This window comes from Epinephelus fuscoguttatus, linkage group LG9 (assembly GCF_011397635.1).
Source record: "Epinephelus fuscoguttatus linkage group LG9, E.fuscoguttatus.final_Chr_v1".
Lineage (NCBI taxonomy): Eukaryota > Metazoa > Chordata > Actinopteri > Perciformes > Serranidae > Epinephelus > Epinephelus fuscoguttatus.
The window spans coordinates 491,645-517,821 of record NC_064760.1 but is presented as its reverse complement, the minus strand read 5'-3'; the positions used below and the strand labels follow the sequence as shown (position 1 = coordinate 517,821).

The window sequence follows — 26,177 nt, the reverse complement described above, 5'->3', positions numbered from 1 at the left end:
TTCTAAAATGAGGTTCATGTCTCGTTCAGAGGAGTCCAGCTCCCTGCAGCTCCTCCGTATTTCAGACATCAACATCAGCGCCTACAGGCCAGCGTGAAGCGTAATGAAGCAAACTTACTTCTGTGTGTCATTTCACCTGATTTCTCACCTGCAGAGACGATGCGTCCCGCTGAGGACACACAGGAAACAGCTTTTCCACGATTATCTTTATGACACTGAGGCTGAGGCTCAAACAGGTTCAACACTGCAGCAGCAGCAGCTCCATCAGCTGCAGACACCTGGACCTGTCCTGTCAGGAGAGACCAGGGGCCTCATTTATAAAAGAGTGCTTAGGATTCATACTAAAAGTTGACGTGCGCCCAAAAGCTGAAAATGACGTGCGCCAAAAAATAATCTGATTTATAAAACTGTGCGCACGCACACTTGCAAGCAATGTTCTCTTTATAAATCACAGACCTCCTGGAGTTGTGCGCACCCAGATCCGCCTCATATTCCGCCCTCTACACGCCCTAGTTCAGCCATAAATGGTCATGGAAATCACCTCATGAATGCGATCTGCATATAAATAAGCCGGCATGCAAGTGTTCTCTCGTTGTGAGTCACGGCGACAGGCGTGAGAAATGAACCAAAAAACGGAATTTCTCTGAGACTGAGCTCGAGACTTTAACGGGAGGTGGAGGACTGAAGAAAGATTTTATTTGGTGGCCACAGCAGCGGGATCACTAATAAAAGAAAGCAAAAAAATAGTGGCAACACATCAACGCTGCTGATGCTGTCAGCTGTGTCTGTGGGACTGCACCGACAGTGACAGAGAAATAAAAAGTGGTCTGATCTAAAGGTAGACCAAATATTTCTACTCCTTTACCAACATGTAGTTAATGTGTTGCTTTTAAATTTGAGGATGTTTGACATTGATGTGCGACATAAAGAATCACATTTATTAAAGGTGGAGGCAAAAAGGAGGATGTGCCAGTGCCATCTTGCGCAATTACGCACGAGGGTCACCGCAGTATTTATATGTTTATGGCAATTAGTCTGATCAGACACCCGGCCTGAATTACAGCATGAACCAGTGGTATCCCTGTCCCAAAATACAATTCAAAGATGAAAGTGTAATAGGCGAACACGTTTCTTCATGCCAGCTTTGTCATGAACAGCACATGTCTAAGTAGCGCTGATGAAATGAGTGTAACGGTTGTGCTTAATGGCTGTATTTCGAGACATGATAAATGCACTGGAAATATTTAGCTAAATAAATAAATATATTCCATGCAGTCGCGCCGTCCTCTCCCCCTCCTGCGCTCACAGAGTGGACAATGAGACGTTAGAGGCAGTGCAGATTATATACGTATTTAGAAAGAATTTCAATTCAGGATTTGAGTTTGTTTTACAACATTTTTATGAAACAATTATCCCTCACTCCAAGCGCAAAATAAGGCTGCTGGATTTAATTTCATTGATAACGTGGATCTAAGGTGGATATAGCGTGACATTAGATTTGTGTGAGACATCAATAAAAATCTGACTCCACTTCTCCACCTCGCCATCTGCGTCGCCACTTCCCAGTGTCTCCAAAATGTGCACACGTATGACTCAGAGTTTGCTTACAGGTGCGCACATTCTCCCACCACATTTATTTTTATAAATCACAACCTTTGCATGGTAAGTGGCATACGCCACTTTCAAGCCCCGTTTTGTGCGTAAGCAAGCTTTATAAATGAGGCCCCAGGTGTGTCCGATTACTGTAACGAGGACTCTTTGGCATGTGTGCCTGCAGAGACTGTGTACCTGTCATTATATTAAACCTTTTAAATTATTTCTGCTCATTGTTTTACTGCTCGGTCTCCTTTGTTTTAACTCTGAGCTGTTTTTCAGTATCATGTTGTTTTCTCACTTCTCTGTGGCACCCTGACTCTTCCTCTCTGAGTGACATCACACTGCCTCGCCCAAATACAAGGAAGCCAATTTCCTTTAAGTTGGTTGTGGTTTGACAAACTGAAATGTCTACTATGAGGTCAGAGGTCACAAATATTTAAATGTTTTTAGAAGGTGAAGTGTTGAATGTCACCAGCTGGAAACAAGACAAGGTAAAATGATGAAGACAGAGTGTGAAGAGGGCGAGATGTTTCTGTGCCACCAGGAGCAATTCAATTTGGGTCAAATCCAGAGATTCAGATCTGCACTTGTATAAAGCTGATAGTCAGAGCTGTAGAGATGCCCCACATTTAGTCCTTCATGTGGTGAAGTTACACATCACACGTTATCATGTTAATAATCTGAGTGTTTTATTGTTCCTCTTTTTCTTAAACTGATCATCACCACTTTTTTATTTTTGGTTCTCGCTGTGTTGTAAATGTGCTGTTCACCTGAGCTGCTCTTCACAGAGCTGCCATGGCAGGTCAGTATGTAAACACACACACACACACACACACACACACACACACACACTGTGATGAACTGGAATGGAGCCACAGTGGACTCAAGTGCTTCACAATTGACTGACGTAAGCGGCGCTCTGACCGCCCACCGACGGGGTCCGGAGCCGTCTGAGGCCTCTCCATCTGCTCCTCCCTCAGAGCGTCCTGATCTAAGGGTTTCCTTGATCAAAGTTGGGATTTGCTTTAATTATTCCGGATCAATGCTGGCCGTGGCTACTTTGGAGAGGAGAGCGTGGCCAGCGCTGAGGCAGCAAAGAAGAAGAAAAAACAGCTGAGTCGAGCGGTGCCAGTGTCTGATGTGCACACAGCGAGCAGAGCAGAGGAGAGGAGGTGTGGGCTAATGCAAGGCTGCGATCATTAGCCCTAAGTGTTCCTCATTATGTTCCTAAAGCCTCTGAAGACCTGGATCCCTAATTGATCTCATCCTGGCATTTAGTAACACTCAGGGAAGCAAAGGGCTGCCGGCTCCCTCTGGCACTAACAGATAGGCTGCTACAAACCAAGGCCCAATCCTCACATGGCTGAGCTGCGTCACACACTCCACCGCTCCCATCACACCAGCAGAAACACTCCCATTTCACACTCACAGGGCAAAAAGTCAAACTCTGATTTTCCTGCTCCACTCAGGAGCGATTGGAGCGAAGCATCTGCAGAGCGGATTATCAGGTAAACACTCAGTGAGGTGTGTGTTTGCTGCAGAGGTTCATGTTGGCCTGGACTCTGTGCTCCTGCCGCCTCTGTGCTGCCAACACTTACAACATGCTGCAGACTCAGTGCTTTCCTCTGTAAAAGCTGCCTCCTCAGCCACAGTGCTCTGGAAACATTCACAAACATGAGCCGACACGCCGCCCAGTCTGGACGTTCAAATGCATCTGTGTGTGTGTGTGTGTGTGTGTGTGTGTGTGCGCTCCATCAGGAAACATTTGATTTCAATCTATCAGAGAAATCCACCACCACCAGAAACTGAACCCTCACACCCCAACACACCTCGTCACATGTCCACGTTTGGTCATGGACTTCCCACGTCCACATATGACGTCCAAGGTACAACACTGCTTGGTCTGAAAGACACACACATGCACAAACAGGACCTATGCATGCACAAAGTGGAGAGATGTCAGAGTGAGGGGGCTGCCCTTGGTGAGGTGCCACGAGGTGCTGGGGAGGTTCGGTGCCTTGCTCAAGGGCACCTCGGCAGTGCCCAGGAGGTGAACTGGCACCTCTCCAGCCACCAGTCCACGCTCCATATTTTGGTCCGGACGGGGACTCGAACAGACGACCCTCCAGTTCCCAACCCAAGTCCCTATGGACTGAGCTACTGCCGCCCCACACATGTGGATACATTTAGCCGACACACACACGTGGTTACAGGAAGTGAATACCGGCCTCCTGGGTGAAAGTCGGTGGCTGTTATTACATTAAAGCCCTTCATCTGTTTTATTTTCTGATGATGATAATTAATCACACCGTTCCACAAAAATGTTTTGACAAATTTTTTGTACCAAAGTAAAAAAAATGAAGGTCATGGGGAACACGACATGTGACCACAGTAGAAGCTGCAGGTCAGACGTGTAGGACTGTCATGATTCTTTGTACCTGAGTGGTATGGGGTGCCGTTTGTAAAGTGTCTCACGCTGAAAATAACATCAACATTTTGCCACATTTAGCTTCAAACAATGTTTAAAAAAGAATTGTGATTTTTTTAACGTCACCTTTTACCACATTTACAGCAATATTTGTTAACTTAGAAATATATTAAATAGTTAAATCTAAATATTAAATGTGGCACCTAAATGTTAAATGTTAAATCTAAATATTAAATCTAAATCTAAATATTAAATCTAAATGCTAAATGCTAAATCTAAATATAAATATAAATGTTAAATCTAAATATTAAATCTAAATCTAAATCTAAATGTTAAATCTAAATGTTTTGGGTGAAACTAAATATTTAGCTAATATGCAAATTCACACTGCCGGTCACCGGAAGTACCAAAATAAAAGCTCGAGATGGTCAGACTGTTTATAGAATCAAATAAAGAATTAAAACCAACTTATCGGGGGAAATGGACACTTGAACATACATTAGCGTGATAATAACTACCTAAAATAACAAGAAACGTGTTTGGAGAAATTTTATTTGATGTGTACTTTGAGCTGTTAGTGTCCCTTCTGAGGGGATCACCTTGTTGTTCACGTCACTGTATCACCGTTTAGACTAATCTGGTGTTTGTAAAGCCTATAAACACTATGACTGAACAAACATTACTATCACGGTCTGAAATTAATAACATGGTTATCGTAGATTAGCGAGGCTAACTGTTAGCTGTTAGCCCGTTAGCGGTGTCTGTAATGACTCACTAACTCTAATCGGTCCGTTAAGAAAATATTTTTTCCAGCGGATGTCTTAGTTACAACATGAGTGAGCTAACTGGAGTAGTTTCATGTCGTATCCGACAATGGGAGACATTTAACAGATGACGTCCTGATAGCTTTGCTGCTGCAGCCACTGGTGCTTTCTAGACATCGTGATTTCCCAAAACTGAATAAATACCACACATCGCAACACAAAACTGCTTTGCTAGCTCAATCATGTTGTAACTAAGACATCCGCTGGAAAAAAAATATTTTTTCACTGACCACTTAAGAGTTAATGAGTCATTACAGACACTGCTAACGGTGCTGATGGTTGTTAGCTTAGCTTAGGTTGTTAATCCCTCCGAAGGGACACTAACAACTCAAAGTACACGTCAAATAAAATTTCTCCAAACACGTTTCTTGTTATTTTAGGTAGTTATTATCACGCTAATGTATGTTCAAGTGTCCATTTCCCCCAATAAGTTGGTTTTAATTCGTTATTTGATTCTATAAACAGTCTGACCATCTTGAGCTTTTATTTTGGTACTTCCGGTGACCGGCAGTGTGAATTTGCATATTAGCTAAATATTTAGTTTCACCCAAAACATTTAGATTTAACATTTAGATTTAGATTTAGATTTAATATTTAGATTTAACATTTATATTTATATTTAGCATTTAGATTTAACATTTAGATTTAGATTTAGATTTAATATTTAGATTTAGATTTAACATTTAGATTTAGATTTAATATTTAGATTTAACATTTAACATTTAGGTGCCACATTTAATATTTAGATTTAGCTATTTAATATATTTCTAATTTAACAAATATTGCTGTAAATGTGGTAAAAGGTGACGTTAAAAAAATCACAATACTTTTTTAAACATTGTTTGAAGCTAAATGTGGCAAAATGTTGATGTTATTTTCAGCGTGAGACACTTTACAAACGGCACCCCACAGAGTGGTGAAACTAATAAAAGTCTCGCTCATCAGTGTGTCTGTATTTTGGTGACACTAAAGACAGAGTGAATGTGCCGACTGTTCACGCGGTGGATGTGCTGTTGAATGTTTTTAGTGGCTCCACCTGTGGTGCTCATACAGCTGGTTGTGTGTGTCAGAGGCAAAACAAGTGCACATGCTCTAAATATTGTTCAGGAAGTCTGGCTCAGGTTAAAAATACCAAAATCTCCAAACCGTTTGTTTAATCAGGAAGGAAAAAGATGTGTTGCTGCAAGTTTGGACTTCTCCGTCAGCTCAACACCAATGAGCAACTTCTCTGAAGAAGCCGGTAACAACATGGAGAAATCTACATCCAGAGCCGTGACTTTTTGGACGGACCAAATGTACAGAGCTGTAAAGTTGTCCACCATGGTAGCAGTTAGCTGCTAGCTAACCGTAGCTAACTTGTTTGTCCATTGTTTGGTCTGTGACGTAATAGGTCAACAGGAAAAAGGTCCAATACTAACAAGCTGAAAGGGGGCATATCTCCACCTATCGTAGAGGAGTCGCACATACTTGGCTCAATAAATGGATTCCCCTCCCGTGCTTGTATACTGGGACAAGGACAGTAGGCCAGTTAGATGTCCTCGTCCAGCTGTAGCATGGAGACGTCCTGAGTGTTAAACATGAGGTCCTGTGGCTGCCGTGAGGCTCTCTGGATCCTTTAGAGTCCAACTTTAATAAGTTTCATGTGATGATTAAAAAGCTTTGAGGGCAGGTTGGAGATTAAACGTAAAGTCTATATTTAGATCCCAAACAGCAGGCATGAGCACAGTTTCAGAGGGCTGCAGCTCGCTGAGGATCCCTCACTGTCATGGTTCATATTTCAATCAAAACTTTTAATAACAAACATTTTAATTTCAGTGTTGTGAGTCTGTGCTGCTGATTTATTGTCATGTTTTCTGTTTCCTTCCTCAGAACTCTTTCCTCTCTGTGTCTCTGAACAAACCCGTGCGTCTCCTGCTGCTGTCGGACTTGAATCACAGGAATGTCTCAGAAACATTTCCAGGAACTCGCCGCTCTGAGGGCTCATTGATAATGTACTCTTGTTATTTATGGTGCAGATCCGTCTCTGTCTGCTGATCAATAATGTATTATCATACATCAAGTTTTGGAAATGAACCTGCCCAGAAGTTAATTATTGCAGAGATGGTAGCGAAGTGAAGCGAGCAGTCGATGCTTTTTCATTAGAGGCCTGCAGAGATTGATCACATAAAAACATATATATGTTATGATTAGTTGTGATGGGAGATGTGAGTGATAAATACCTGCACCCGCCGGCGGCTTCATAAATAAGAGCGAGGCTTTCATTTGTCTGAAGCTGGAGTGTATGCTAACTGACACCGGATGATTTCTGGCAGCACAGTGTGCTCAGCTCTCCACCTTCCTCTGCAGAGTCCTTCAGCAGCACTATAAATCCAACACAGCTCCACAGGCTCTGTGCTGCAGCTGACCCTGACCTCTGACCTCTAACCTCCTACCCCTGACTTCCTGTTAACACAGCCAGAGAAAAGACACATTTGTCCCTCAGGGATCAGAGTACCATTACTTCTTGAATTACATGCAGCTATTTAAATCAACTTGATGCTTTTTATTTATTACTCACACTCAGTGAGTCAGACTCCTGTTGTCGTCCTGTTTCCATCAGTCTGTGTTTCAGTGATGTCACAAGTTCCTGTTCAGTTTCACGTCGCCAGATCTGCGTCCACTTAAATTCCAGACCAGTCACCATGAGAAAATGTTGGGAATGTACATTTCTGCAGTTACATTCATTTCATGCGTTTCATCTCAGCGTCTGTAAAGTGAGGTAGTATCTGAGCTGACGGTGTCATCAGGAGGTGGAGGGGATGGTGGATGGTGAGACACCTCGGTGAGACGCCTGCTGAGCTGCAGACACTGTTCAACACCAACTAACAATTAAACTGGTCGTGTTTCAGTGAATCACCGCAGTGTTTCCTGTCGGGATAGATCCTCCTAGACCAGGAATGTTGAGGCCAAACCAGATCTTTTCCAAACCAAAGCTAAGTTGTTTTTGTATCTAAACCAAACCACTTTAACCACTTTAACCACAGTGTTGCTGAAACATAACATGTTTATGTATTTGCTCCATAATAATGTACAAATGTAAGATATCTGTGGTTTGCAGAAACGTACAATGTAAAACATGAAGAGCTCCTTGATAATGAATATGAGGCATCAACTGTTCATCATCAACAAACACCTGAACCAGCTCTAATTTACAGCAGCTTGTTTTTTGTTTGTTTGTTTTGTTTCTGCAGCCAGGACACAAACACCACACCAGGTAATTAAAGCCAAACCGTGCCTGAAACTAAACCTGACTAATGAGTACATGTCATTAATCTGTGGTTTGCAGCAGAAATGATGCCAACATTGTTGCTGGTGATTGGGTCCTTTATCTATTATTGTTTGAGTTTCCCAGAATGCCATTTAACAGCTACAAAGTTCGGTTCAGTGACACATTTGTTGCTCGTCTTCGGCTGCAGTGCATTCTGGTCTGTGAGCAGCTGCAGGCTGGACTGATACTGTTTTTGCCAAATTAAAATAAACTTTTCAACATTTTGAATGAAAATAAAGTTTGTGGTTAATTCCAGTGAAACAATAAGGTGCAGATATAAATATGCTGAGCTCTAATAAAACTTGACTTTTAAAAGTTTGTCTGACGCGTGTGCAGAGTTTTGTCTCTGACGTCTGACAGCAAGTCTTCAGTTTATTAATGATGCCGTCACATGGAGTGAGTCAGACAGGAAACACCCTGTCAACAGCACAAGAAACAGACAGACAGGACGGTTACATGAAACATGTGGTGTCCAGTTGTTTAAGAATAAAATTAATTAATTTAATTATTTCCTGTTTATTATTCTCTGTAATTATTCTAGTGATCTGCAGTAACGGACAGATCACCTGTTTTCATCCTCTGTGAATGAGTTATTTGACGTTCAGTTATAAATTCCATTGCAGTAATATTTTAACTTTGAACAGCAGCGTCTACCGTCACTGTTATTCTCTACCAGCCTTTCCAAATGTCACCGTCAGTGCTCTCGTCTATTAAAATGAGTCCATGTGAATGCAGCATTCATGAGTGTCAGTGTGCTGGCTGCTGTTGGACGATGTGTGAGTGTAGAGTTTGTCCTTCTCAAAGTTTCCATCAGCACAGTCTTAAATGTTTTTGTCTCCAGTCAGCAGTTTAAGGCTGTCATGAGCAAATCAATTTCACATCCTCCAACATTCGGTGTTTGTCCTTTAAAATATGTTCCTGCTGTTTTTACGCAACTGAAACTGAGTCCTTTCAAAGTAAAAGCCTGATAGACTCATATTAGTAATAATCAATAATACAACTGAAAATGTTTCTTTATGGTTTTATGTTGTTAGGAAAACAAAACTCCTAAAATTCAGGATTACACTTGATATCTGTCTGAAATGACTCTGGATAAATGACTGAGTGAACGTTGACATTTTATATTTCTGCAAACCAAATAAAACATTTGTAAATTATTATGTAGTGGAGATCTCTAGATGTAGGGCTAGTTCTCTTAGTTATCACTGTGTCCACACCGTGTGTGACGGCCAGATCACTACTTGCGGCCACTGTCTTCAGAGTAGGCAATAAAGAGGCAGGTGATTCAGTTCTGGTGGATTTATTTCCCAACTTGCAGGCAATGAGGTCAGGTGGTTTTCTACAGCAAGAAATAATACAGAAACAATGAAGAATAAAGCTATTAATATGTTATAAACAAATAAAGAAATACTGAAATAAATGTCTCCATTTGCTGCTAATTTCCACTGTCATATGCATTAAACACACTTCACCTGAATAAAGCACATTAACCCACCTATAACAACATCACATGGTAATATTTACATAACACTCATTGTAAACATCACTAACGATTAGGATTGATAACAATAACATGACACGTGAAGTGACGTAGACTCGACCGGAGGGAGGTGAGTTGACTGCTACAACTAGCTTAAGCCGGCGAACACATGTGGTGAGTGCTAAGTTACTGTTACGGTTACAATACAAACAGTCTGTGGCTCCCGCAATATAAACATCCATATACACACAGATACTCACGTTTCATCCACGCACAGACCACATGCCGTGATGCTAATCAGCTGTTCGACCGTAAACTCGCTCTCACTCTGCCGACTCACCGGAGCACACACTTTTTTCTCTAACTGAAAATACTGTCAGTTACGCTTTCTGCCCAGCAGGGGGGGACACGCTCCCACATGAGCAGGACAACACCACACAAGAACACTATACAGGAACGTCACACATTAACATAATAACGATAACTTTGGGGCCTTTTCTACATATTATGAAGCAAATACATTAAAACTTTGTGTTTCAACAAGGCCGAGGTTAATGTGTGGTTTGGACAAGATCAAGTTTGGCCTTTAAATACTTTAAAACAGCATACGCTGTTTTTTTTCATGAGGCGTGAGAGAGGTGTACGCCACTTCACACACAAAAGCTGTGATCTATGAAGACTTGATGGGAGAAACTTAGACCCGTGCTTATCAACAGCTGGCGACACAGATGATGAGGTGGAAATTGTCAAATATTTTTTGCTGCATACCATTTTTATCTTTTAGTTTGGATCCTACGCTGTTTGATAAATGAGACCCCTGCTTTGGGGATTTCCGCTCAGTGACAGGCTGCTAAAAACCAGCAATGACTCATTAAAAACAACCAGTTCAGTAGTTTGCTGGTGTTGAGCAGTGTCTGCAGCTCGGCATCTCTCCATGCACCATCCCCTCCACCTGCCGATGACACCGTCAGCTCAGATACTACGCTACTTTACGAACACTGAGATGAGACTTCTGTCAGAGACGAGGCCGGTTATATTTCACAGCACACCGACTGTTGACTCCTCTGTTTGTGTTTTTATGTTTTTGATCACAAATAAAAGAAGTCAAGTGTGTGTCGAGTCTCAGGTCTTCAGCTGTGTGACTCTAGCGTGCAGCTTTGGTTCCTCCAATAACTCTGATAAGATATAAAAGCAGCAACAGTGCTCCATGTTCCCCTGTGGAAAAAAAGCGCCAGAGAAACCAGATTTTTCTCTTATTTTCCTCTGCACAGTTTGACCTTGCACTTCACAGACAGAAGCTGAACACAGACTCTTTTGTTCTCATTATGTTGGAAGTTGGAGGTCGAACTTACAATCTGGGTGTAGAAAACAGAAGCGAAGCTGCGACGTGACTGTAAATACTGATGACAGCCGACACTGAGTCACAACACTTATCCAGCTAATGAATGCTACAACTGGAAATGCTACACCAAAGTGAAATATCACTCAAGGTAACATGACAGTCCACTAAGTCATTGTGTCAGCGCTGGCTTTTACCCGTGTGTCTGCGTTGAGGCTAACCTTTCATTTAATGAACAAACAGCCGGGACCTTCAGTCTGTTCTCTGTAAAAAGTCAGTCCTGTCCCAGCTTCCATCCGCAGCCGCTTCACCACCATGACTTTTACTTAATATCAGGACTCCACAGCGTCTGACATCCAGGCCGTCTTTACTTGAAATAATTTACGAGAGCCAACGAATGACCTTCTCTAAATCGCCAAATTTCAACATCAATTTATTTCATGAACCGGTAGAGTCGGATTTAATTTACCCTGTGCTGTGATGAAGGTGTGTGTGTGTGTGTGTGTGTGTGTGTGTGTGGAGATCCCCACATGCAGCTGCGTTTTTCAAGGCCAGCTCAAGGTTACCCTCCAGCAGCAGCAGCAGCAGCAGCAGACAGGTAAACGGCTGCACATCCACCCTGCAAACACAGTTTATGGATCACACTGTCCCCATAGATGGTGCACACATCCCGCTCCACCAGCTCGTCCACGCTGCTGCACACAAAGATCTTCCCTTTGGATTAGGTGCTAATATGGACCACTCACTCTTTCCACTTGAGAGAATAAAGGCTTTAATTGAATGTACAGGAGGAATCCATGGAGGGAAAGGTCACTCTCTGCACATATTGTTCTGTAAGATGAACAGTCTGCAGCCTGCTGGTGTGTGCACACATCCAGAAACCAGAGAGGCCATCAATCTGCGTTATCACAGTGAGGCGGACGTGAAATGAGCAAAGCACCTGATCAGAAAAGAGGAAAAGGAACGTCCGTTTGTCTCTGTGGACGAGCCGAGCTCTCCGAATCTGGAGATGCTTTATTTGTTGCGGTTGCAGTGCGACAAACGAAGCTGTAAAAACACACAGAGCCTCCACGTAAATCACCTCCAACGCCTCATTTAAAAAAAAAACAAAGTGTGAAGATAGAAGTTCGTACTTCTCTTCTTCTTCTTCTTCTTCTTCTTCTTCTGCTGCTGCTGCTGCTCGACGGTGAGATCATAAATTCAGACCATAATTGTGTCTAAATCAGCAAATACAAATTTCCCTTGGGAGGAATTTACAGCACACTGAACATGTGCTCCAGTTTGAGCTTAAACCTGTTTTACTCACACACACACACACACACACACACACACACACACACACATACACAGTTCAAGCTAAAATACATGCACGAGCAGAAACATCTAGAAGCATCCGGACAGACAGACGCGCCCCAAGGCAGAGATGTCGATGGCGGTCGACGGCCTGTCACTCACTGCGACTGACTGATTGGTATTCCCTGATGGTCATGGTTTGTGCGTTGGCATTCTCTGAACGCAGCGCCGACCGCTCTGATTAATCACTCCTGCCAGAGCGGTCGATGGGAGCGGACGAGGCCTGAGGAGAGCGTCATGTTCACCTTGTGCACCTCCCGTCTGCTCATGTGCTGCGATGCTGCTCAGATATGGACACTGAAAACAAATCAGTGGTGTGGTGGAGGCTGCAGGCAGGTACATCCACCTTTATTCTGTCTGCTCAGCTCCACCTGTCACACAAACAGCCACTGGAACACCTCCCTCCTCCTCTGTGCCCTACCTCCTCCTCTATACCCTGCCTCCTCCTCTGTACCCTACCTCCTCCTCTGTACCCTACCTTCTCCTCTGTACCCCACCTCCTCCTCTGTACCCCACCTCCTCCTCTGTCACCTCCCTCCTCCTCTCTACCCCACCTCCTCCTCTGTACCCTGCCTCCTCCTCTGTACCCTACCTCCTTCTCTGTACCCCACCTCCTCCTCTGTACCCTGCCTCCTCCTCTGTACCCTACCTCCTTCTCTGTACCCCACCTCCTCCTCTGTACCCCACCTCCTCCTCTGTCACCTCCCTCCTCCTCTGTACCCCACCTCCTCCTCTGTACCCCACCTCTCCTCTGTGCCCTACCTCCTCCTCTGTACCCCACCTCCTCCTCTGTACCCTCCCTCCTCCTCTGTACCCCACCTCCTTCTCTGTACCCCACCTCCTCCTCTGTACCCCACCTCTCCTCTGTAGACGTTCTTGAGTCACTCTGCACTGTGTGAAGTGATGAATAACCAGTTCATATAGATTCAAACAGCTCTCAATGAACCATCCAGCTTCAGTAACACAAAGTCAAATCATGACGGCACAAAGTCTAATCGTGGTGGGCTGCAGTAATTCATGAACGTGTGGGACCTTGAAGCTTTTCTTAGTGAACACTCAAAGTGCTTTTTCAACACATGCACCATTCACACACACATTCATACACTGGTGGCTGAGGCTGCTGTACAAAGTGCCTGCTGTTCATCAGACACACACTCACACACACACTGTCACTGTTAAGCTTGATCATCAGGTGCAGTCGGTGTCAGTGACTAACCCTAACCCTACTGTGAGACACTGCTTCTTGCTTTTGCTCCTTGAAAACACTTGTTATCTTGTAGACCTGAATATTCTGACTGATATTTAATAAACTGGGCCGTGTGAGTGACGCTGACCAGGGGCCCCACTGGTTCTTACTGGTTTGTAAACATTATATTCTTGTTCCTGTAACTTCTCTGGCACAAGAATTTCCTTCAGAATAAATAAAGTTCTATTGAATTGGATGAATCTGTTTTAATCTTATAACTTCATAAAACTAATGAAGAACTTTGTGAAATAGTAATGAGTCATGTTGGTGCAGATCAGTCTGATCTTATTCGGTCATCCTGACAGCTCATTTCTAAAAACGTCCCACAGTTTTAAGGAGCAGCACAGGAATCACTTCAGCACTTCACAACACAACACAGACTTCAACACTGAGGCTGAAGACGTCTCGTGTTCATGAGATTTAAATTCTGAAATGACTCTGAGGATGTTTTGTTTTGTTGTTGCAGTGTGAACACACACTCACAACATGACACACTGTTACGGCGTCTCTTTACATTAGCACTCATTTGGAGGAGCTGGTACTGCAGTGACTCGTCAGCACAATAAGACTGTTAGATCATCCAAATGCTGGTGGTAAAGAGGTCAAAGGTCAGTCTGACTTGTTCAGACTACTGACTGAGTTTTAATCTGGTTCTTCATTTAGAAAGTTAAAACATTGATCTCATAAACTTTAGTAAATAGAAGCTGAGATGAGCTGGTCAAATGATCTCACCCTCTTCACCTCCTCCACCTCCTCCTTCAGGCTGAATATGAACACGATGACAGTTTTTGTTGCTGCAGGTCCGTGTCAGTCTGAATCCTGTGCTGCCTGTTTGATGAATAATAGGAGCAAGGACGGAGGCAGAGAGGGAAGAGATATGTGCGAGCATTAAATGTGTATACATCAGGTCTGGCCCCGGCCATTGACGGGCTAATCAATGTTTAGTAATAAGGCTGAATGTGGAATGAGGTGTGGGGGGTCTGGGTCGGGACGGAAGGGAAAGAGATATCAATTAAGCAGGGAACTGCCGAGTCCAGGCCCGAGGAGCTGAGACGGCAATATCCCCACTCTGGTTCATTAACTTAACACTGTGTGCTGAATGCTAAACTCCTGCAGACACCCCCCCCCCCCTCCCCCCCACCAGACACCCAGCTGCCTTATTCAATGGAAATGAGGAGTCGCTGCAGCAGGTAGGAAAACGTCTTTGATAGTTCACATAATGAAACGGCTCCGAGGCCGAGTGGGGAAATCTTCTCCACACGTGATGCAATAACGTAAAACGAGCAGGAAGCCCGCAGGCTGCAAAACACACCAGCGAAGGATGCCATCAGGTATCTGCAGACAGTCTGCACTCAGAGTACAGTGGGAGGAACAGCAGCAGCCTCACTCCCAAATATTCAGATTCAGATTCAGATTTATTGATCCCACCAGGGGAGGCTTGTTTGCTGCAACATACAGTAACATGAAGACACATGAATAGATGAGTAATAAATAAAAACATATGTGGAGGAGCTCAGTGGAATAAAGGAACGTATCAGTCAATAGACTGATTATAAATGAAACAGATTTTAGAAAATATTTTCAGAGAATTTAAAGGACAAGCTGCAGAGAGAATGAATGATTTTACGTACTGGTTAATTTTATTAGTTTTATTTCATTATTTACCTTTTGAAGCTCTGAGTTAAATCCCACATGTATAAATAATGTTCAGATTAACAGAGGTGACCAGGAAGATCAAGCTGGAGGAACTTTTTCTACAGTAACTCTGATTTTAAGGCTTCTTCACTCAATATGTCTGATCAGGCACTTCGCTCCACTCTGTCTTTCTAATCACTCGACTTATTTTTACTTTGCAGAGTTTTTTTTCCATATGAAACATGATCAGTTTATTTTATTGGACCTTTCTTACCTTCATCAGGGCTCCTGTTCTTTAGACGGACACATCCTGTATGAATCCTGTATATGTGTGTGCACTCTGATTGTGTGCACATCTGTGTTTCATCTTAGTGCATGGGAGAGTCATATTCAGCTTGGACAAATGTGTCTGTTTGTATTATTGTGTGCATGAGACAGTAACTGCATGAATGAATGTGTATGTGTGTGTGTGTGTGTGTGTGTGTGTGTGCGCAAATGTTGATGAGTCTGGATGTTAAACACTCAGTAAATGATTTCTCTGCAGTGAGCTGATGCCATGTTAATGAGCAGTGACACACATGTTAAAATATCATGTGGTTGTTGATAAATGTGATTTCAGATTAATCTCATTAAACACTCAGTTTTCTCACAGACTGTTTAAACTTTGTAGATTCATCCTGATTATTTTTTATTTTTAAACTCGTCAGCTAGTTTCAGTTTAAACTTCAGGTAAAAGAATTAGAAAAAAAGTCTTTTATCAGCTATTAACTGTTTGTTTTATTGAATCATTGATTTATTTCCTGTATTTATTAATTAATTATTAATTTATTAACTGAACTGAGGTGTTTAAAAGATTTACTCTATAATTCATTGACTAGTCTTTTTTATAAAGTTTGGTGACTTGAAAGGGACAGAAAAAAAGATGGTTAATATTGATGCATTTATATATTTGTGACTTTCAGTCAGACGGTTCCCATCATGCACCACAGTAACATCTTTCTTTCAGCAGCTTGTGATGTGTCGATGCCTCAGTAATAATAAATATGTTGATTGAATAATCTAACAGGTCGAGCCTGACGTCACCACATTACTCTGGAACCTCTCAGTTTATTTCTTCATTTCCAAGAATGTCCGTAGATCCAACTGCCTCTGGGTGTGATTGTACGGACATGCGACCAATCAGAGCACTGAAACATGCGATGTAGCGCTGAGCGAAGGACGAACAGACGACAGCGTGCAGAGACGAGCTGTGACGCTGCAGCATCAACATCTCTGTTACTGGTTTTGGTTCTTCAACACAAGGTTCCACATCAGCTGCAGAACGTGTTGGTCGTTTTCCAAAATGCTTCAACGTGGCTGCTCTTTACTGCCAGACCCAAAAATGATGTCATCACACATTCTGTGTAAAGCATGAAGGCTCTGCAGGTTGTTGGTCATGATGTCAAACACGCCCCATGTTATATGCACTGTGATTGGACAGACTCAGACCAGGACGGTTAGAAATATGTCTGAACAGGAGAGAACAGATGCATCTGATGATGACAATGACATCATGCACACGTACCTGTAAACTGTTAATAGCTACTTAAATACATCTTGTAAATCTTACTGAACACCTCTGTCACTGTGCATCAGTCATGAAGCAGAAAGTTAAAAGTGTTGAGTCTTTATAAATTGAATACTTCATGTGTTGCCTGAACTCAGTCAGCTCAACAGACCTCAGACCTGTCACTGTTACTCATCATCCCAGGAGAGCAATTTAACACCTGTGAGGGGCGGTGACATCCGACGCTCCTTCACTCTTTATTAAATGCATTCACCTTGTTGATGATGCATTAGGCATCCCACAGTGGCCCCGAGTCAAAGACCTCCTGAGCACACCTCCCCTCTGCTGAGTCTGATCCATCCACCGCTCAGCGCTCTGATGATGCAGACACTTGTCACTCTGTCTTAACACTGTTGACCCCACACACGTTCCCATCAGCCCCTTCAGGTGGAGCTCAAACAATCAGACCAACGACACTGTCAACCACCACCACAATCATCATCATCATCATCATCATCATCATCATGTGACTCATCTCTCACAAGAACTTCACCACCCAACATGACCCAACATGATCCAACATGATCCAACATGACCCAACATGATCCAACATGACCCAAAATGACCCAACATGATCCAACATGATCCAACATGACCCAACATGATCCAACATGATCCAACATGATCCAACATGACCCAACATGATCCAACATGACCCAAAATGACCCAACATGATCCAACATGATCCAACATGACCCAACATGATCTAACATGACCCGACATGATCCAACATGATCCAACATGACCCAACATGATCCAACATGACCCAAAATGACCCAACATGATCCAACATGATCCAACATGATCCAACATGACCCAACATGACCCAACATGACCCAACATGATCCAACATGACCCAAAATGACCCAACATGATCCAACATGATCCAACATGACCCAACATGATCCAACATGACCCAAAATGACCCAACATGATCCAACATGATCCAACATGACCCAAAATGATCCAACATGACCCAACATGACCCAACATGATCCAACATGACCCAAAATGACCCACCATGATCCAACATGACCCAACATGATCCAACATGACCCAAAATGACCCAACATGATCCAACATGATCCAACATGACCCAACATGATCCAACATGACCCAAAATGACCCAACATGATCCAACATGATCCAACATGACCCAAAATGACCCAACATGATCCAACATGACCCAACATGATCCAACATGACCCAAAATGACCCAACATGATCCAACATGATCCAACATGACCCAAAATGACCCACCATGATCCAACATGATCCAACATGATCCAACATGACCCAAAATGACCCAACATGATCCAACATGACCCAACATGACCCAACATGATCCAACATGACCCAACATGATCCAACATGATCCAACATGACCCAACATGATCCAACATGACCCAACATGATCCAATGTGACCCAACGTGATCCAACGTGACCCAGCGTGACCCAACATGATCCAACATGACCCAACATGACCCAACATGATCCACATGACCCAACATGATCCAACATGACCCAACATGATCCAACATGATCCAACATGACCCAACATGATCCAGCATCATCCTCATGACCCAACATGATCCAACATGACCCAACATGACCCAACATGATCCAACATGACCCAACATGATCCAACATGACCCAACATGATCCAGCATCATCCTCATGACCCAACATGATCCAACATGACCCAACATGATCCAGCATGACCCAACATGATCCAGCATCATCCTCATGACCCAACATGATCCAACATGACCCAACATGATCCAGCATCATCCTCACGACCCAACATGATCCAACATGATCCAACATGACCCAACATGATCCAGCATCATCCTCATGACCCAACATGATCCAACATGACCCAACATGACCCAACATGATCCAACATGACCCAACATGATCCAACATGACCCAACATGATCCAACTTGATCCACATGACCCAACATGATCCAACATGACCCAACATGATCCAACATGACCCAACATGATCCAACATGATCCAACATGACCCAACATGATCCAACATGATCCACATGACCCAACATGATCCAACATGACCCAACATGATCCAACATGATCCAACATGACCCAACATGATCCAACATGATCCAACATGACCCAACATGATCCAACATGACCCAACATGATCCAACATGATCCAACATGACCCAACATGATCCAACATGACCCAACATGACCCAACATGATCCAACATGATCCACATGACCCAACATGATCCAACATGACCCAACATGATCCAACGTGATCCAACGTGACCCAACATGATCCAACATGATCCAACATGACCCAACATGACCCAACATGATCCAACATGACCCAACATGACCCAACATGACCCAACATGATCCACATGACCCAACATGACCCAACATGACCCAACGTGACGCAACATGATCCAACATGACCCAACGTGACCCAACATGATCCAACATGATCCAACATGACCCAACGTGACCCAACATGATCCAACATGATCCAACATGACCCAACATAATCCAACATGACCCAACATGACCCAACATGATCCAAAATGACCCAACATGATCCAACATGACCCAACATGATCCAACATGATCCAACATGATCCAACATGACCCAACATGACCCAACATGATCCAACATGACCCAACATGATCCACATAACCCAACATGATCCAACATGACCCAACATGATCCAACATGATCCAACATGATCCACATAACCCAACATGACCCAACATGACCCAACATGATCCAACATGATCCACATGATCCAACATGATCCACATGATCCACATGACCCAACATGACCCAACATGATCCAACATGATCCACATGACCCAACATGACCCAACATGATCCAACATGACCCAACATGATCCAACATGATCCAACATGATCCACATAACCCAACATGATCCAACATGACCCAACATGATCCAACATGATCCACATGATCCAACATGATCCACATGATCCACATGACCCAACATGACCCAACATGATCCAACATGATCCACATGACCCAACATGATCCAACATGACCCAACATGACCCAACATGATCCAACATGACCCAACATGATCCAACATGATCCACATGATCCAACATGACCCAACATGATCCAACATGACCCAACATGACCCAACATGATCCAACATGATCCACATGATCCAACATGACCCAACATGATCCAACATGATCCCACATGATCCAACATGATCCAACATGACCCAACATGACCCAACATGATCCAACATGATCCAACATGACCCAACATGACCCAACATGATCCAACATGACCCAACATGATCCAACATGACCCAACATGACCCAACATGATCCATGTTTTGCTTCCATGATGAAAAAAAAACGGGGATATTCTTTTTTTTTTTTATTTTCAAAAAACGGAAGAACCAATACCAGTGTAAGAATTGGTGCTATGACTCTTCTGGAACTGATGGGGGCAGTATATGCCATATAGCGTTACTGTCCATGCCTACATTCAGAGTGAGGGGGTGACAAGGTAGTAGGACTACACATGGCATACCTACACACGAAAGGATGGCAGAAGCAAGCGCTTGAAAGTAAGCTGGTACGGTCCGGTACTGTGTATCACTAAAAGACTCAGTGGCGGTATGCAGTACCAGGAAGAGGAGAGAGTGGCTGCCTGCTAAAGCCCACATTCAGAACCAGTCACGGCCGCACTTTAGGCCAGAAAATAGATCTGCTAGCAATATATGCAGTTGTAAACACCACTTTGCCTGTTTATTAATTGCTTCGTACTTGTTCTGAATTGCTTCTGAACCATCCATGCTGTGTTTTGGTCCATGCTGGACGGAGCCTTGCTGCCCGGACATCTCCCTCTCTCCCCCAGCCACTCCCCTGGGAGAGAGTCCGGTGGTCTCAGAACATTTACAATCACAATGATATTGTATGGTGACCTGAGCTGAAATATTTGAGTGTGTTACTATGATATGAGAAAATATCATCTTCTCTCAGTTTGTTATGTGAACAGACTTTGTGTTTTTATCTATTACTCAGGACTGCCTCCTGCGCTTGACAACTTTTTAAATTGTGACTCATATTCCACAGAACACTCTTTTTTTATCTTCTGTATTATCGTTCCTTAATCAATATTGATTGAAATCCAGAGGAGCGTCTCTGTGGAACAACCTGCCTCCATCACTACAGTCAACATCTGTATTATCACGACTTCTGAAAAGACTCCTTAACACTTCACTGATTCATCTGGAGGCATCTCAGCTTGTAAACACATGTTTTGTAATTAGTAGGTTTAACGTTGTCTTTGTTTTTATCTTTGTCTTTAATATGTGTTGTTGTCCTTGTTTCACAGGAGGAACACTGTGAACCCAAATTCGTTTCACGTTTTTTTGGAAACAGCTTTTACTCAAATCTCTTAGTTATAAAACAGTTTAAAGAACAGCAGACACATCACTTCCTGTCTGTTGTTTGAACATTTCCTTCTGTCATATGAGCATAAAAACATTGAGTTCACATGTTACAACATATTTTGAAATTTCATTGAACTATTAAAATAGGTTGTGGTGAGCTGAGGTTTCTCAACTGTTGAAGCAGGAAGTGAATCAGAACGATATTGGGGTGCTTCTCCTGTGAGGAGACACGTCCTCCATACATTCAACCATCCAATCCTCACAATAATAAATAAACAATAACAATAATAAATAAACAATATTCCACCTCAGCACAGCTTCCTGTCGGATACTCTCTACACTAACTGTTTACTGCAGCATTAACTGTGACACATTAGAACCACTGTGACATATGAACACATGAATCACTGTGTAACATCAGTGATTTACAACACATTTAAACACATGGTCTCAGGGCATGCTGGGAAACTCCGCCCATTTAGCCCCAACACACCACAGTATGTCAAGTGCACAATGATAATCAGCTTTTTATGTTTCAACTCAAAAATTGTTGAATTAACAAAAAAAAAAAGAGTCAAGTTTTTATGTCATGTTGAAAATCCAGGATGTTTGTGTCAACGTCACATTCAGATGTTGTGTTATGAGTGGATCGGGAGTGCACAGTGAATCTTCATGAGCCAGCGTTGGCCTCGACCGTCTCCTGCACAATGTTCCATCTGTTTAGATTCTTACTGTCTCTTCTGGACACACACACACACGTGTGTATGTGCTGATAAATGATCCAAACTCCAGTATGGTGACAACATGGTCTCAGAGGTCTCTGAGCTGCTTTTCATGCCTAAAAAAAAGCTGCTGGAAAAACAGCAATGATGACATCACTACATCACAGCTGGTCCTGTTGAACAGTCACACCACCTACCGTCCCCCCCACCTCCTAACCACAGAGTCAGCTCATATGTCATATGTGAAAACGTACGACATCGACATGTTCCTGTGTCAACTGGTGTGTGCTGCAGCACTGACCTGAGGGGCTGGTTACACACACACACACACACACACACACACACACACAGACACACAGAGCATGGAGGAGGGTCCTGATGAACAGGCAGGTCTGAGGCAGCAGGATGAGTAGATGAGGGGAAGTGAACATGACCTCAAAATCAACAGGAGCACACGAGGGCGAGAAGAAACATGCACAGATATGGTCAACTGTCGCTGCTGGCTGAGGAACTACCTCCGATTATCAACACCTCAAATATCTGAGCTGACACTGTGAAGGAATGTTCCTACTGCTGTCACTCTCTGGATTTATCTCAGTATACCACCACCACCAGCAGCACCACCAACACCAGCACCAACACCAACACCAGCACCAGCACCAGCACCAACACCAGCACCAGCACCAACACCAGCACCAGTACCAACACCAACACCAACACCAGCACCAGTACCAACACCACCACCACCACCACCAACACCAACACCAGCGCCAACACCACCACCACCACCACCACCACCACCAACACCACCACCACCACCACCAACACCAACACCAGCGCCAACACCACCACCACCACCACCACCAACACCACCACCACCAGCACCACCTGCAGCAGCAGCACCAACACCACCACCAGCACCAACACCAACACCAGCACCACCACCACCAACACCTGCACCACCACCAGCACCACCTGCAGCAGCACCACCAGCACCACCACCACCAACACCACCACCAGCACCACCACCAACACCACCACCAGCACCACCACCAACACCACCACCACCAGCACCACCTGCAGCAGCAGCACCAACAACACCACCAGCACCAACACCACCACCAGCACCAACACCAACACCAGCACCACCACCACCAACACCTGCACCACCACCAGCACCACCTGCAGCAGCACCACCAGCACCACCACCACCAACAACACCAGCACCATCACCAACACCACCACCAACACCAGCACCAGCACCAGCACCACCAACACCAGCACCAGCACCAACACCAACACCACCACCAGCACCAACACCAACACCAGCACCACCACCACCACCACCAACACCAACACCAGCACCAACACCAGCACCACCACCACCAACAACACCAGCACCATCACCAACACCAGCACCAGCACCAACACCAGCACCACCACCACCAACAACACCAGCACCACCACCACCAACAACACCAGCAGCACCACCAACACCAGCACCACCAACAACACCAGCACCAGCACCACCACCACCACCTGCAGCAGCAGGGTGCATTGCTGTTAATCAATTAATGGATTGTTTGTGATGACAGAATAAATTACAGCCCAAACCTTCAAACAGTGGATTGTCTCATTGAGACGGATCAGACCAGAGGAGCGAGCTGATCCAAATGACTCATGTGTTTACTGGTTCTGGATCAAAAGTCACCTTCAAGTGGACAAAACACACACGACACACTGACTCACATGACCTCCACGAGCCCAAACACCCCTCTGTGTGTGTGTGTGTGTGTGTGTGTGTGTGTGTGTGTTGTTGCCATGGACTGCTTTAAGTCAGAGTATCATAAAGCTGACTTATGTGGCACCCTCAGAGTCCACTCTTCTCCCAACATGCCTGTTGACACTCATCATGAACACACACTGCCCACTAGTGGTCGCTGTTTGCCCCCCTCACACACACACACACACACACACTTGCCTGGATCCAATGTGAGTTAATTCAATCCAGTAGTGTGTGCATGCTGACATGCATGTGAGTAACAATAACAGGGCACAACCCAACTTTCACAACATTTCACCTGGATCGTGCACCCCCCCCCCCCCCCCACACACACACACACACACCTCCACGGGGGGCTCTCAGGTCCGTGCACGTCCCAAACGGCAGCAAAGCAATAAAAATGCAAATGTCAGTGTTCCCAGAATACACACACACACACACACACACACACACACGTGTCGTGTCTGAGCTTACCTGAAGAACACCACGGTTTCCCACAGATAGATCCCCAGCGCATTCAGTCGGCACATTTTGGCCAGTCTCATGTTGTTTGGAAGGGGGGGGGGGGGTGATGATGTTGCTGAAGGGGGGGTCACACTCTCCAGAGGATGACAAAAAATCCTTTAGTGGAGGAAGAGGAGGAGGAAGAAGAGGAGAGGGGAGGGGGGTTTGTGGTAGCGGTTTATGACCTCCAAGGTGAGTTGAAAATGTTCCGCTTCCAGTGTGTGTGTGTGTGTGTGTGTGTGTGTGTGTGTGTGAGTGCGTGTGTGTGTGTGTGTGCGTGTGTGTGTGTGTGTGTGTGTGTGTGTGTGTATGTGTGTGTTTTAGATCCCGGAGTCGCCGGTACGGAGCCGCGGGATGCTCATGACCTCAGCGACCATGGATTCATGCCTGTGTCCGCTCTCACTCCTCCAGCAGCAGCGCCACCGTGAAGCACCAACAATCCACTAAATCCACCCCGGGATGAGGTTCAGGACCTCGGACAGAGGCAGCGGAGACACCGGCGGGGCTGCGGGGAGGAAGCTCGTCCAGGTTTCCGCTCTGGGGGGGACAGAGAGGGGAGGGGGGGAGGAGGAGGAGGAGGAGGGGGGCTAGCCGCTCACAGGCTGCTGCTAATTGACACACAATTACACCCAATTACTGTGAAGTCCAGTGCGCGTGGTCCTCGGCGGGTACAAGGGAGGTGAGACATAATCCATCCACAGTCACGGGCTGTTTGTTGGCTGCAGGAAGCCGCGGCTCACGGACACAAACTGTGCATGTGTGTTATATTCCACTCACAGAATAACCCCCCGCACACACACTCACACGCGCGCACAGAGGAGCGCTGCTCTCAGACGTGCAGGCTGTCTCTCACATGTATCCCACAGGCAGCCAGTGCTTCGCTCTGGATCCGTGCGTGTCTGCTGCTGCTGCTGCTGCTGCTGCTGCGTGAGTCCCGGTGCTGCCGCTGCCGCTGCTGCTGCTGCTCAGAGACGGAGGTCTGCAGGTAGAACAAGTCTGTCTCCTCTTCCTCTTCTCCCTCTCCTTCTTCTTTACCTCCTCCTGCTGCTGCTGCGTCTCCCTCTGCTCCTCCGAGGTGTCTCCCAGGGGTGAGTGGTAGTAGTAGTAGTGATAGTAGTAGTGGTAGTTGTTGGTGCTGAAGCAGCGCGGCTCAGCTACTCCCATTGTCTGGTGGTGGTCAAGTTGGAGACGCACCGGCGGCCGCTGCTGCGCTCCGCATTAGCTCCCATCCGGGCACCGTGTCCGTTACGATCCAAATTTCAGCCTGAATCAATCCGATCAGAAGGAGTCAGAGTGTTATAGAGAGTCCCGAGTGTCGCACTGATGAGGAGCCTGGTCCATGGCAGGAGAGCGGCGGGGACTGTGGCCCCTGCCCGGCGCGCACACACTCACACACACACACACACGGAGGTCCGGTGGAGACAGAGCAGCCAGCCTCGGTGCGCTCCGACACTCTGTTTTCTTGCTGCAGTCATTTAGCAAACTCCAAAAAACGCACCTCACAGTGCACAGACACGCCCACAGCACGCTGCCATTGGCCAGCGCGGCCCTGGAGCTCGTCTCTGATTGGTCAGCAGAGGTGTCACTGGCTGGACATCAGCTCTGCCCCTTACGCAGAGATCCCCACAGGACAAGTCTCTAATATCAAGTTAGACTTCACACAGACTTCACACACACACACACACACACACACACACACACACACACACACACACACACGTGTGTCTGTGGCCCTCTGCTGTGATGTCACATTTATTTTATTTATTTTTTTTCAAACACAGAAAAATTAAAATGTTTTAGAAAAACATTAAAGTTAAAGTTAACGAAGTAGAAGAAAATAAGATTAAAATAGAAGAAAGTGTGTGAGAGACTCGGTGTGGTGATGAAGTGTTGACATAATGTTTCACCCACACAATGAC

The 26,177-nt window shown here is 44.9% G+C and overlaps 1 protein-coding gene across 3 annotated transcripts in view; it reads right to left on the bottom strand.

The window, feature by feature from the left end:
• Positions 1 to 24,790, bottom strand: part of glra1 (glycine receptor, alpha 1) — a 169,526-nt gene extending 144,736 nt beyond the window's left edge. The window contains exon 1 of one of the 3 annotated variants that reach the window (XM_049585226.1): positions 24,229 to 24,790. In XM_049585226.1, coding sequence (XP_049441183.1) covers positions 24,229 to 24,299 — 71 coding nt within the window. In that variant the 5' untranslated portion in view covers positions 24,300 to 24,790. The remainder of the gene's footprint in view (positions 1 to 24,228) is intronic. The other 2 variants (XM_049585225.1, XM_049585227.1) reach the window with 2 other exon arrangements.
• Positions 24,791 to 26,177: the final 1,387 nt, after the last annotated feature.